At 37.4% G+C, this 14564-nt stretch overlaps 2 protein-coding genes across 2 annotated transcripts; both read right to left on the bottom strand.

The window, feature by feature from the left end:
* Positions 1 to 299: 299 nt before the first annotated feature.
* Positions 300 to 2625, bottom strand: LOC141712733 (14-3-3-like protein 16R). The gene is made up of 4 exons (XM_074515776.1): positions 2048 to 2625; positions 1050 to 1172; positions 675 to 791; positions 300 to 587 (listed from the first exon to the last, which is right to left on the bottom strand). The coding sequence occupies exons 1-4, from the start codon at positions 2522 to 2524 to the stop codon at positions 534 to 536; spliced, it is 771 nt and encodes a 256-aa protein (XP_074371877.1). The 5' UTR covers positions 2525 to 2625; the 3' UTR covers positions 300 to 533.
* A 742-nt stretch (positions 2626 to 3367) lies between these two features.
* Positions 3368 to 7118, bottom strand: LOC141714567 (uncharacterized). The gene is made up of 5 exons (XM_074518080.1): positions 6812 to 7118; positions 5968 to 6651; positions 5036 to 5458; positions 4521 to 4717; positions 3368 to 4048 (listed from the first exon to the last, which is right to left on the bottom strand). The coding sequence occupies exons 1-5, from the start codon at positions 7116 to 7118 to the stop codon at positions 3368 to 3370; spliced, it is 2292 nt and encodes a 763-aa protein (XP_074374181.1).
* Positions 7119 to 14564: the final 7446 nt, after the last annotated feature.

Raw genomic sequence — 14564 nt, forward strand, 5'->3', positions numbered from 1 at the left:
CCTAACCCTAATTAAAACTCTAACTTGATCTTCATCACAATTAAAACCACTATTTCTATAATTCCTCCAAAAAAAAAGGTTCTTCACAAATCCCAAACTCTGCCAAGTCTATTATTAACTCACACTCTGTTTACTAGTTCCAGAGTATTATCATTCACCCAAGACCTAGAATACACGTCTTCAATTAAACAATTTATACTTATAAAACTGCCACTATATAAAAAATAAAGATTTACATTTCAGCATTTTAATGATCCATCAAGTTCAATGGAAAATCACGAGTCATGACAGAGCACCTATTGTAAGTTCAAATAGTCGGTTAAGGCCGGTTTCAAATTATATGATCCACCTGATATTTCCAGGGTTCAAATGACCAGTTCAATAATCAACTTCATAACATTGCTAAATGACCAGAATTGAGGATGCCCTAATACTAAAGTTGATACTCAACAGAAATACACAAGAAATATTTCCAATTTATAAGGAAACTATTACAAAGCATAGGCATGGTCGATCCTGAAGAAGAAAACACTTCACTGCTCGTTGTCAGGCTTGGGTGCATCTTTGATCTCCTCTGTACCATCATCCTAAGGAACAACCAAGTAGCAAAAAGTTGATTAATAAGGAAAAACAACAAAATAAACTAATGGCTATGAAAAGAAGCAAAAAAAAACCTGCATATCTGAAGTCCACAAAGTGAGGTTATCACGGAGAAGCTGCATTATCAACGTGCTGTCCTTGTAAGACTCCTCTCCTAGAGTATCCAGCTCCGCAATCGCTTCATCAAAAGCCTTTCCATAGTGGCAACAAACATAATATATTCAGGGATCCTTACTCACAAGGACCATAACAGGGCTTTTTTCTTTTTTACCATAAGGAGGATTGAGTAGAAATAATATAACACCACTATTTAATTTCCACATCAATTTCAGATTCAAACCATACAACATTCATGTGATTCTTATAGAGCACAAATAAACACTAATGCAATTGTATACATAGAGACTTGCAGAGAAAGTAGATGTAGATATTATGAAGACCATTATTACCTGTTTTGCAAGATTACAAGCACGGTCTGGAGAGCTCAGAATTTCATAGTAAAACACAGAGAAATTGAGTGCCAACCCTAGACGGATTGGATGAGTAGGAGCTAACTCCGCGTTTGCAATATCCTAAAATCACAGAATCATCACATTAGAAAAAGTAAATATGTTTGCAACTGGTGCAACATACTTATTAATGCTAATCTAGAATACCATAAGCAGACTTCATCTATAAACAAAGCTTGCAAGCCAATCAAATACATAGATACGTGATACACTTATCATAACAAATAACTTTATACTCCATACACCATAAAACATAAATGTTCATCTATAAATAAAGCTTGCAAGCCAATCAAATACATAGATACATGATACATTTACAATAACACGTAACTTTATACTCCATAGACCACAAACATAAATGTTCAACACGATTTCCTTAAAATTATCAATAGAAAAGGGAAAAAATTACCAACTGAAAGCAGAATTTATACCAAGTAAATAACATTATTAAGTTGAATCTTGTATTAATAAATCCCAACATCAAGACTTAAACTATATACGAAACACTATCACAACATTTATTATACACACAGACACGTTATAAAGAATCTATATCACCACACATAGACACTACTCTACATATACATACATGATACAAACAAATCAATAAAAAAAGGAACAAAGCTTGCAAGTCTAACAGAATAAATAGCTAAGCAACACAAATAACTAAGTACTCCTTAATCATTTAGACTGGCAAAACATAAAAGTTTAACATAATTTCCATAAATTTGCAACTAAAAAAAGTGATCCAATATTAGCTAGAAGCAGAATATAATAATGACGTTAAAGCACTATGAAGTTAAACCTTCGAATCACACCTATATATGAAACACGATCATATCATAGATTACGATACCAAATAAAGGACTGAACATATGCAGCAGTATACTATTTATAATTAAGACTCTATAGGTAATCAAAAAGCAAAATTGCGGAACCTGAGCAGCCTTGTAAGCATTAAGTGTATTCTCAGCAGCTTCTTTCCTCTCAGCAGCGATCTTAAATTCGGCGAGGTACCTATAATAATCACCTTTCATTTTCAAATAAAACACTTTGGAATCACCGTTTGAAGCAGCACCAATGAGTTTAGAGTCGAGAAGCTTCAAAATGCCATCGCAGATCGAGGAGAGTTCGTTCTCAATCTTAGATCTGTACTCACGGATCGTCGCGACGTGTGCATCGTTACCGCGACTCTCCTCTTTCTGCTCGATGGAGGAGATGATTCGCCAGGAGGCACGGCGAGCTCCGATGACGTTTTTGTAGGCGACGGAGAGGAGGTTACGCTCCTCTACGGTGAGTTCTTCGCCGGAATCGGAGGCGGCGACGACTTTCTCCATGAACTCCACCATCTCTTCGTATCGCTCGGCTTGCTCGGCGAGTTTCGCCATGTACACGTTGTCTTCGCGAGACGCCATTGATGATGACTTGAGATAGAGAGAGAGAGATGATTGTAGAAAGAGTAATAGAGAGAGTCGAATTGAAAAGGGGGTTTGGGGATTTTGGATTCCAATTTGGGATACAGCTGTTATGGGGGGCCACCTAGGGCTAGATTGGACCTATATATTTCTGGATCTGGATCGAGTCGATCATGGAAGGCTTACGCTTTTTTTAAGCAAAAACGCACTTGCATTATATTAAATCAAAGGTAACTACATTCGATAAGAAGCTGAGAACAACCTCCCACTACTGCAAGCTTGTTACAGAATGAGATGCCCTTGCCAATACATGAGCAACTACATTCGCAGACCTAAACACACACTGAACTAGCATACTATCGAAATGCTTTAACAACTCACTGCATTCACTTACAATGAAATGAAAATATGACCTCCATGTTGAACTATAACACACATCAGCTAGAAGTTTTGAATCCGTTTCAAAAATACATCTTGTAAACCCATGCTTTTTCGCCCAAGATAGCACTTCTTTTAATCCCAGCGCTTCTGCTTCCCTAGGTGACCAAGATCCTCGCATCTGTTTGCACATAGCTCGTAAAACACGACCTGTATCATCTTTAATCACACCTCCAAGGTCAATAGCTGAAAGCCCATCGAACACCGCTGCATCCACATTCACTTTAACCCAGCCTGCTTCTGGAATCTGCCATCGTCTACAGCTCGAGTTAACCACCACTCGGTTAACAGCATTCTCCTGTGCTGCCTTCCAATCTGCTAGCATGTTCAACGCATCATTTTTACCCCAAACACTGACATTTCAATCTTACTCCACAACCATTTTTTACGAAGGTTCCATATATTCTAACACATTAACGCCATCATTGCCCATTGTTCCTTTGTACCACTACTAAATAGACGTTTAAACATCTGAAAAATTGATTCCCCTGGTACAATCTGAATCCAGTGCTTCATTTGAATTGACTCCCATACCTGCTGAGTGAAACTATAGCCAAATAGGACATGAACTGAATCTTCATCTCCCACACGACACCAGCTACATTTTCGTTCTATATTCACTCTTTTTCCATGCAAGGCCATAACAGTCGGTAGACATGATCGACATTCTCGCCATAACATAACTTTAATCTTCCCAGGTATTAATAAAGCCCACACATTTTTCCAAAATAAAGCATCTGATGTATCATATTCCCCAACTAAACGACGATAATAGCTTTTTACAATAAAATCACCTTTTTCATCAAACAACCAAAACCATGAGCCATGCCTATCTAAACTTGATAGAGGAATTTGATTAATCAAACAGACATCTCTATCATTAAAAATATCGGTTAAAACTTCATCATCCCATCCTCTCTCCGGTGATGTCATTAAATTTGATACTTTTACATTTTCCAGCTCATAAGGCATACTCGTTGTTACATACCCGTTCTCAGTACATGGAAGCCATGACACTTTCCACACAAACGTGTCATCACCTGTACCAATACTTCGACTACAACCTTGTCTCAGCACTTCCCTGACCTGCAAGTATACTTCGCCACATGTAGTTTGGATTATCTCCAATCATTGCGTTCAAAAAATCATCATTTGGGAAATAACGAGCTTTCATAATTTTTGTAACCTACGGATTTTCCTCATTTAATAGTCTCCAGCCCTGTTTGGCTAGCATTGCAATGTTAAACTTCTGAAGATCTTTAAAGCCCAATCCTCCGCCTTCTTTAGCCGTACATAACCTATCCCAAGCCATCCATCTTATCCCCTTTGTATTAGTCCCACTTTTCCACCAAAATCCATTCATATGACGCTGGATTTTACTATAAACCTCCGCTGGTATGAGCAGCAAATTTATCCAGAAATTGGGTATTGATTGCGCCCCTGTTTTCAGCAAGATATATTTCCCGGCTTTTGACAGTACTTTATTCTGCTATCCTTTCAATTTTGCAGAAATTCGATCAGTTAGACAAGTGAACAACTCATTCTTTCGTCTCCTTACTCTCATTGGTAAACCCAAATAGTTTCCTGGATTCCTTCTTTCATCAACTTCCAAAATACCAGTGAAACTTGTTCGAGTCTGTGCATCTGTATTTGGACTAAACGTAATGGCAGATTTATTAAAATTCACTACCTGACCAGATAGTACCTCATACTTCTTGATGATATTCTTCATAGTCCTTGCTTCTACCTCATTTGCTTTGAAAAAAAGATAACAATCATCAGCGAAAAGTAAATGAGAAATATGAGGTGCCCCTCTAGCAATGCTACATCCATGAATTAGCCCTACTTCTTCATGCCTTATGATAATCGAACTCAAAGCCTCGACACAAAGAATATATATATATATATATGGTGAAATAGGATCACCCTGACGTATCCCCCTCCGTGGTATCACATTTCCAAACACCTACCCCTGCTGAGTGAAACTATATGTCATAGATTTAATGCAAACCATAACTCAATTAATCCATGTGTCATGAAATCCAAATTTTCTCATCATTTCTTCAATGAAACCCCATTCAAGTCTATCATATGCCTTTGACACGTCAATTTTTAATCCAGCTACACCATTCTTTCCTTGAGTACGACGTTTATTCACTTCAAAAGCGATAAGAGCGTTATCTGTTAAAAGTCTCCCCTCGATGAATGCACTTTGATTAGCCGATATTATCGTTGGGAGACATTTCTTCAGTCTGTTTTCTAGAACCTTAGATAAAATTCTGATCAGAACATTACAAAGGGATATTGGTCGCAGCTTCGTCATGTACTGAGGCTGTTTTACTTTTGGAATTAAGCAAGCCATTGTACGATTTATGTCCTCCTCCATAACCCCTGTATTGAAAAAATTCCTATAAAACTTTACCACATCAGCCTGTACTATACTCCAGTACGCCTGATAATAGCCTGGGTTCGGTCCGTCATAACCAGGTGCCTTTTCTGCATGCATCGAAAAACAGTTGCTTTGCATTCTTCATTAGATGTAGGCTGTATCAACATCATATTTTGCTCAGATGTAACACATTGCACCCGTTCTCTGTCTTATAACTGATTTGCAGCTTTCGTCGAGGCAAACAATTCAGAGAAGTAATCAATAATCACATTCTGCATTCCCTGAACATTCTCCACCCACTCACCATTTTTATCTCTCAACTTGGATATATAATTCTTCTTCTTCCTCCTAGAAGCATAATTGTGAAAGAAGCGAGTATTCTGATCCCCTTCCTTGAGCCAAAACTGCTTAGATCTTTGTTTCCAGTAGACCTCTTACCGCTCTAACAACTTCAAAAATTCCTCCCTAGCTTCATTATATCTCTTGATACCATAATCATCCCTTCTTGATCGAAACTTTCACATTACCCTACTGCAGTTTTTAATATTTTTTCTCATCTCTGTGACTTTTTCTCCTCCCCATTAATCTAGCTTCAAACAATAATATTCAATTTTACCTAAAATACTATCAACACCGGGCACATTCCAACTTTCTTTGACTATATTCAGACATTCAGTATCTTTAATCCATATGTTTTCGAACTTAAATCTTCTGGTTTTAGGACTATAGATTTGAGAATTCAAATGAAGGACTAAAGGAAGATGATCAGAGGTGGAGACCTCCAATACCTGAATCTCTGCATTTGGAAATAATTGACGCCAACTCTGACTCGCCAATTCCCTGTCCAAACGTTCTTGAATCCACCCCGGAGTCCCTCGTGATTTCTCCCACGTGTATTCGCTCCCAGTAAAATCAAGATCTTCAAGCCCACAATCCGTAATTGCATCATTAAATCCTACCAGCAAGTTATTTGGTTGTGGTCGACCTCCCCTCTTCTCAAAACTAAATTGCATGTCGTTGAAGTCCCCAAGAACACACCAAGGTAACTGCGATTTTAAAGCCAACGCATGTAAAATATTCCACGATTCTTGCCGTCTAGTTCTCTCCGGACATCCGTAAAAACCCGTGTACCTCCACCGACCAACCTGCTCACACTCCACCTCAAAATCAATATAATTGTCACAACTTGCTTTGATATCTACAACTCCCTCATTCTTCCACATTAGGGCTAAACCTCCCCCATGACCTCTGGCATCAATAACAAACGAACCAGCAAAATGAATATCTTTACACACAACCTCTATTTTATTTTTTTTACTACAATTTCTGATAAAAAAACTAAACTGGGCTTATATCTTTGAATGATTTCCTTAAGAAATCGAACAGCCCGTGGATTACCCATTCCACGATAGTTACATCCTAATAGACTCATGGCTCTAGGCGGGCCTGATAAACATAACCCGACAACTTCAAGTTTTTTGGATCCAATATTTCAGTTTCCTTTCCTTCTAGCCCAAGCCCATCTGTCTGCATGTGTACCGGCCCATTATTTACTGATAATATTTCCATATCCGTACGACATCTTTTTGGGTCATTAACAAACTTTTCCCCTCTTAATGCTGTCTCATTTAACTTTTTTCCGCCCATATCTTCTACTTCCTGATTTCTTGCTGTAACCGTAATCACACAATTCTCTCCTAAACTATCGTTAGTTGGTTCCTGAGATCTCGCTTCCTTCTCCCATAATCCTTTTCCAGCTGCCGCCATGTTTGAATGTTCCCCTGATGTTTCCCAGCTATTCTTCTCATTACTATTTCTCAGCCATCTTGATCCAGTATTACTCTTGGTATTCCTTCCTGGTGCTCGTAACCATGTACCATATACCCTTATAATCTCCTTCCCTGGGTTTTGATATACGATATCATAATCCCTTTATGCATGACCTAAATTTCCACATACAAAGCAGAACGTACCCAACCTCTCATATTTGAAGTTTATCCAGCTCCATTCCCCTCCTTCGCGTTTGATTTTCATTCTCCATTTTAACGGTTTACGCACATCCATTATAACTCTGATACGATAGAATTGTTTTCATACTCCATTGAAATTTGCAAGATCAGACTTAATGTATTCACCAATATAGTCCCCAATGCTATGAAATATGGACTCTGAAATGAAACCCTTGGGGAGATCATACACCTGTATTCATATATCTGCATCATTAAGTGGTATTTCATGTAAATTCTCCTCTCCTGTTACTTGCTTACAGACCAGGCTGTTTCTATCCAGAATCTGGAGAACCAAATAGGGCAAATTGCTAATGCCTTATTGAATCGTCCACCAAGAATGCTTCCTAGTGATACAGAAACAATTCCAGGCAATAGGGAAGTTGAAGAACAGGTGAACACCATCACCTTAAGGTCTGGAAAGGTCACAAGCCCCCAAATTCAGTAAGACGAAGAGTCTGAAAAATCTCAAGATTCAGAAAATACAGTTGTGGCTGAAGAAGAAGTGCAGAAGGAAGCAGAGGTGGAACCAAGGAAGACTACTGTGGAACACACTCCTACTGAGGGTAATACAGGGGAGAAACAGATCTATCTTCCACCTCCTTTTCCTAAGAGGCCGCAGAAGAAAAAGCTGGATAAGCAGTTTGAGAAGTTTTTGGAGGTGTTCAAGAAACTTCATATCAACATACCTTTCGCTGAAGCTCGTGAACAGATGCCTAGCTATGTGAGGTTTATGAAAGGTATTCTCTCTCGGAAAGTGAAGCTCAATGACTTAGAGACCGTTGCTCTAACTGAGGAATGCAGTGTTGTGCTGCAACAAAAGTTACCTCCAAAGTTTAAAGATCCTGGAAGCTTCACTATTCCTTGCACCATCGGAAACTTGTCATTCGACAAGTGTTTATGTGATTTAGGAGCTAGCATCAATATGATGCCCTTATCTATCTTCAAGAAGCTTGGTCTGCCTGATCTGAAACCAACATACATGTCATTGCAACTAGCTGACCGTTCCATCGCTTATCCACGAGGTATAGTGAAGGGTGTCTTGGTCAAGGTGGATAAACTCATCTTCCCTGCTGACTTTGTAATTCTTGATTTCGAGGAAGATAAGAAGATTCCCATTATCTTGGGAAGACCATTCTTGGCAACAGGCCGAACTATGATCGATGTGCAAAAAGGAGAGCTTTTGATGAAGGTTTATGATCAAAAGGTCACTTTTAATGTGTTCAAGGAAATAAAGTTGCCCACAGCTAAAGAGGAGTGCTTTAAAGTAGAGCAAATGCATGTTTTGAATGCACCTCCGTGGAAGAGGAAGTTGGATTTGCCATTTGATTCTTTTGGGTTAGCAGAGCTGAAAATTTCTCAGGAGCGTTTTGAACCATTTATTCAAGAAGCTCCCACACTTGAGCTCAACCGAAAGCCAGATCACTTGAGTTATTCATTCTTAGGTGCACCCCATGATAAGGGGTTGGGATATATTTTTGATGATGTAGAGAGTGGATGGACGGATATTCCCGTGCCTACAGAGGGTTCTTCTCATGTGCAATAGGTAGTTGATAGGACCAGTGTTGGTGATGCACAGTATAGAAGATTGACTAGGTGTATGGAGGCCATGCATGTCATCCACCGATATTTTGCTGAAGATTTGACACACGCTTTCGATACTGTTGTTCGAGACACTGGTAGTGAGGTTGATTGACCACCTGATCCTCCACCTGACGATGGTGACTCTCCCGTTAATTAGGTATGCCTGAACTCCTTATTATTGCCTTCAATGATGACATTGAAAATTTTAAGTTTAGGGGTGATAATGTAAGGATTAGTAGTGTGTGTCCATATAGATTCATATAGATTCATATTGCATGTTTAGTTGTAGTTCATTCATATTTTTGCATGATTTGTTCATTTAGGACATATTTATTTATTTTTATGTGATTCATATAGTTGTATTTGTATGCATATTTAGTATGATCCCTTAAGATGAACTTTGATATTTGATAAGTTGATGTTGATTGGAGTGTGGTAATGACGAATATAGGGATGTTTAAGTCCTAATGAATTGATTTGCATGCCAGAAACAAATATTTTCACAAAGTCTTATAGGGTTGATTTTGATCTAGATCATGATCATACTTGTTTATTGTTGAGATTTAATCACTTGGTTATATTTAGAATTTGTGATATTCTCGTAATGATGTAAAAACACTGATTTTTTTATCTGGAGAAAAACTTGGATTTCATTGCTAGTTGTTGTAAGGCTAGGCGTCAAATGGCTAGTAGCCGACTCATATTTTTATGAGTAGTCTAGGGTTGAATGAGAAGGAGCGAAATACACTCATTCAGAAATTATTAAAAAAAAAAGAAAAAAGAGAAAAAAAAGTATGTGTTTATGCATAATTGATCAAGAGTGAGCTCTTTAATACTCGAGTTATTAAGTTCTAGGGGACTTTGTGCCTAGTGACCTAAGGCATTTATAGTCTGGGATCCGCTAATCTAACGCTCGCTACATGGGTATTATTGCATAAGTCTTTTGGGACCTCATTCATTGCACGGTCAAATAAGCATCTTTGTTATGTGTTCAATAATAGTGTGAATCCTTGTATAACTCTAGTAGAAAGGAGGTGTTGTGAGTCATAATGCGTTTATTGTCTATTCTGTTTATAAACTTTTGATTGTTTCGATGATAGATAAGTTATGGTTATTGATCTAGTATCGAGAGATATCTGTTAAGCATTCCACACACGCACGTTTCTGGTTTATTAGTTGGTTTGTGGGATTTATTCGAGCTCTTTTTAAAGTCAATGCATTCTTAGAGGCATTGGCTTATTCATTTGGTTATGGTTATTCTGAGGGGATCGATTGCATTATCATTTAGTTGCATTCACGTAATTGTATTCATGCATTAGGTTTGTTTTGTAGTTTTGAGTCTGTTTATGCTTAAGGACAAGCATCGATTCAAGTTTGGGGGGGTGTGATAAGTGGATTTTATATCCACTTGGAACGCTTTATTACAAGCTTAAATTGGTGTTTTGGACTCAAGTTGTTGGTTATTTTGATGTGTTTTTGTGTTATTGCATTTCAGGTATCAGTTAAATGAATAAAGGAGCTTTTAAAGGAAATATGATAAAATGTGATCAGATTTGGAAGCCAAGGCCATTGTCAAGTTGTAGAGAATCTCGTTAGCTTCGCGTGGGCAGTTGATCGCCTAATTCTGACGAGTAGAACTCAAGTTATGTCAAAAACAAGATTCATCAGAATTTTTTCCAGACACGCTCCAGGCGTCCGCCTGGGATGTGGGGCGGCCGCTTGGGAGCTGAGGCGCCCGCCTGGAGAGCTAAGGCGGCCGCCTGAGGTGCGGCTGGTCACTGATTTCGCAGAAAAAACCTTTTTTGAGTGGAATTTGACGATTTTAAGGGTCCAGGTCCACTAGGGGCGTATATATACTTAAAAAAAGGGTTTTCATCATCCGGGAAGATTGGGATACTAAGGAGAAGACCTAGAAGCACAAAACAACTCCGAAAAAGAAGATCTTGTTTTCAACTTGTGATTCTTTGAATTAGTTGTAACTTTGGATGCTTGTTTTCGTTCTTGTTGAACCTAGATCTCGTTTATTCGTACTTTAATTATTATTCAGTTTATTAAGACCTTCTTTTATACCATGCTTTCATTGGAACCCATGGTGGCGATGAGTTCGATTATGAACTAATCGTTGCCATGGCGGATTTACTTATGGATTTCAGTAATTAATTTGTTTCGATATCTTGGTGTGTGGTGATTGTATGATATCCTAGTATTGGTTGTGCTTATTCGTCTTATGTGCGTAGCTAACATATAAGATAGCGTGTTAATCTCTATTGAAGCGACAGTGAATATAGAGATTTAGAACGTGCCATGCTAGCATAAGTTCATGTATTTGTTATGCATGATTCGTAGGTAATTTTAACCATCTTACTAGCCCTATGTAATCAAGATAGATAACTCGTGCATTAAACCTTTATGTTGTCAAATTCTATAGACATATAGGGTCTCAATATAATTGGTGCCTATTCAGATTCTATCTCTTTTGTGGATGTCTGGTAGAATGGTACTCGTGCAACGAAAGTTGGCATTTATCAGTTTCGTGTTATCTGATTAGTGTCATCACCATCGCATGCTAAGGTTAAGAATAATAAGGCTATTAAATGAAGTAGTAATGAAGTTAGAATCCCATGTTTGTCATATATAGTAATTCAACCTCAATTCTCTTAGTTAATATTATATAGTATTATCTCTTAGTTTAATAAAAATCCAATTTGTTATTTGTCTTAGCATTGAGCGATAACCATACATTGTTGCATAGGTGCATAAATTGAACTTAACCTAAACCAGTCTTTGTGGGAACGAATCTGATTTATAGCTTATACTACTTGCAAACGCGTATACTTGCGTGAATTTTAGCGCGTGTTTTCGCCCTAACAACACTTCAAGCGTGTCAATAGGCTGAGATTCCAATGAGTCGTCAACATTCTCTGAATGCTGCTTCAGATGTTTCTCAATAGCTTCCTGGTTTAACATAACATTAATTTACAGACATATGTGACAACTTCTAATAAATTAATGAAAAATTAAACACTATTGTAAGAACCCAAATTTTTTGACATCGGTAAAAGACCTTTATGAATGGTAATATAATAACTTGAATTTTTGAGACCTTGTAAAACGTTTAATGAATAGTAGCCCTGACGGACAGGAAAAACTTTTGAGCCCACACTATGTAGTGCACGAGAAAATGAGTTTCGGAGTTGATATTACGATTATACGTACCAAATGAGTGCATGTAAACGCTATTAGTTTTCGAAGAAAACGAACTTTAAAAAATGACCGTATTTATGACTTATCGAGGATTACGGGAATCACAATATAATTACAAGATTAAAACCCTACGGATTTATATTCAAGTATAATAACTAAAAATATAAGGAATAAATACGAAAGGAATTACGTCGCGAACCATTTACGAATAAGTATTACGAAAACATTTAAGCGACCGAGCGAATGCGTAAACGATTAAATAAACGTAACACACTAACTAAACCATGGTAAGAGAGTAACCATGGTTACTTTATCAAATAGTAAGCTAACCATAGGATTATCAAGCAAGCTATCCAAATAATGTGCTAAGAAAGCTAACATAAGTAGTTTCTAGGAAGCTACCGAAGATTTGTCCCTAAGATTTGCAACAAGAATAAACCTAGGATTCAACCTAGGAGAATAAAAATCAAGTGAAAGATCTTCCACCCTATTTCCTAGAAGCTACCTAGAAAATCAACCAAGCTAAGCAACCAAGAGGAGTATAAATACCCCCCTTGATGCTTCCATTCGGCCCTAATACAAAAGAAGGAGAATTCAAATTCAAATCTCCAAGTTCTAGCTCTTGTAAAATCATGCAATTAATTATCAAGCCTCCTAGCAATTAAACTAAGGTAAGAAAATTATTTCATCTCTTTTTATCAAGGTTTGATGGGTAAATAAAATAAAATCAAGAAACTCACTAGTGAATAGTATGAATAGTAACCTCTCTTTGGTTTCTTGATTTCAATGGTGTTTCTAGGCTCCAAAAATCATACCAAGCACTTCCAAGCCTCCACCATCCTCAAGAACACATCTCAAGCTTTCAAGAAAGGTAAAATCTTTGGCCCAACTTTATTTAAGATTCATTTTTAAGATCCATTTAGTATGTGGTAGAAAACTTAGTTTAAGGAGTGGTATTGTTGAGATCTTGAAGTTTAAGTTGAGTAGATTTAAGGTTGATTGTTGTTGCCTCAAGAACATAATGTTCTTTAGAGGAGTTTGTATTTTGATGATGAAATGATGATTGTTGGTGGTTGTGTTAAGAGTTAGGACGTAAACGAAACACCGATCATAAACGTAACCCCGTTAAAACCAACGAATCGTAACTTTATGTTTCTGCAGAAAGTCCCAGAGTTGTAAACTGCAGTTTCTTGAAAAATAACCCTTGATTATGATAGGAAATTTTATAAGGATCGTTTAGCGCTTGAATCGCTTGATTTCGATTTACGGATCAAAAGTTATGGTCGTTTTAGTAAAAGTGATTTACGCGACAAAAACTGCTACAAATCACAAACTTTGAAAATATAAAGGATTGACTTAATAATATTCATAAATCATGAAATTTTTACGGAGAGTAACATATTGAGTTTCCTAACTGATATAAAAATTTCAAGTGAAAATAATGATTTCTCAATTTTAATAAAATATCAGAGCCGAGACCGTGCGAGTAGAAACCGTAAGAATCCATAAGCGGAGCCGACGACGATAAAGAGAATGAACCTAAGATACTTAGAAAAATGAAGCGACCGTGATGTGAATAAGGACTTAAAGGAATAATAAGGGTAGTATAAGTTGAGAGGGTGAATAATAAATAGCGCATGAGTGCGAATCGCCATAGATTTCCGAGCGGAACCTAGAGCATCCTCCACCTCGAGATACCCAAACAAGTTTTCAAACCCTACCTTTTAAGAACTGTTGTGTTGTGAATATTTTACAAAACTGTGATATATGCATGAGATTGCTTTAAACTTTTTTACGAAGTTTGAGATGTATTACATTACTCAATTATTGATAATTTCTAGTATGTGTTCATACCGAGTTCGAAATGTTATATTTAGACCGAGAGTCGGTCGGTGTAAGCTTATAAAAACTATTGACTTAAAAATCATAGATCCTGATTTAAAATATACTTTCTGATTTCAGAATATCATTCGAATAATTTCAGATCATCGGTGAATATTATCCCGACATATTTAATATGTTGAATATAGTTTTGAGAAGAAACTTTTTCCCCTTATTAATTATATGTTGACAACGGTCAACTCACATCCTTAGTACTTCCTCCGAAATTCTCGGAAGTACGTATATACATATATATACACTTATATCTTAGAGAGATAAGCTATTTCTATCAACAAGCAAAACGCTTGGGGAACTTCGATGTGGTTCGAGTTCTCGAGATTGATAGAATTCTTTTAAAGGACAAGGGAGGGGTAGACTCTGGTACTATGTGTGCTAGATGGACTACCAAAGGTACCGTAGGCAAAGGTACTCAGTGTACCCAGGAACTTGTGAAGTATGTGTATACCCAAAAATGGGACACGTAGCCCGAATACGGCAAGGGTGATACCCGAGATATGACGGGTTCGTCCTTCTACTA

The sequence above is a fragment of the Apium graveolens genome, chromosome 3 (genome assembly GCF_009905375.1).
Source record: "Apium graveolens cultivar Ventura chromosome 3, ASM990537v1, whole genome shotgun sequence".
Classification (NCBI taxonomy): Eukaryota; Viridiplantae; Streptophyta; class Magnoliopsida; order Apiales; family Apiaceae; genus Apium; species Apium graveolens.

Excerpts from the sequence above, each read along its gene's own strand:
- LOC141714567 (XM_074518080.1), bottom strand. The coding sequence starts at position 7,118 with ATGGCGGCAGCTGGAAAAGGATTATGGGAGAAGGAAGCGAGATCTCAG. Across the intron at positions 4,718-5,035 it reads ATATGATAGACTTGAATGGG|CAAATGAGGTAGAAGCAAGG; the intron begins GTTTCATTGAAG and ends TTTTTTTCAAAG. Across the intron at positions 4,049-4,520 it reads ATTTGGGTTTACCAATGAGA|GTCAGGGAAGTGCTGAGACA; the intron begins GTAAGGAGACGA and ends GTATACTTGCAG.
- LOC141712733 (XM_074515776.1), bottom strand. The coding sequence starts at position 2,524 with ATGGCGTCTCGCGAAGACAACGTGTACATGGCGAAACTCGCCGAGCAA. Across the intron at positions 1,173-2,047 it reads ATGCTTACAAGGCTGCTCAG|GATATTGCAAACGCGGAGTT; the intron begins GTTCCGCAATTT and ends CTGTGATTTTAG. Across the intron at positions 792-1,049 it reads CTTGTAATCTTGCAAAACAG|GCTTTTGATGAAGCGATTGC; the intron begins GTAATAATGGTC and ends CACTATGGAAAG.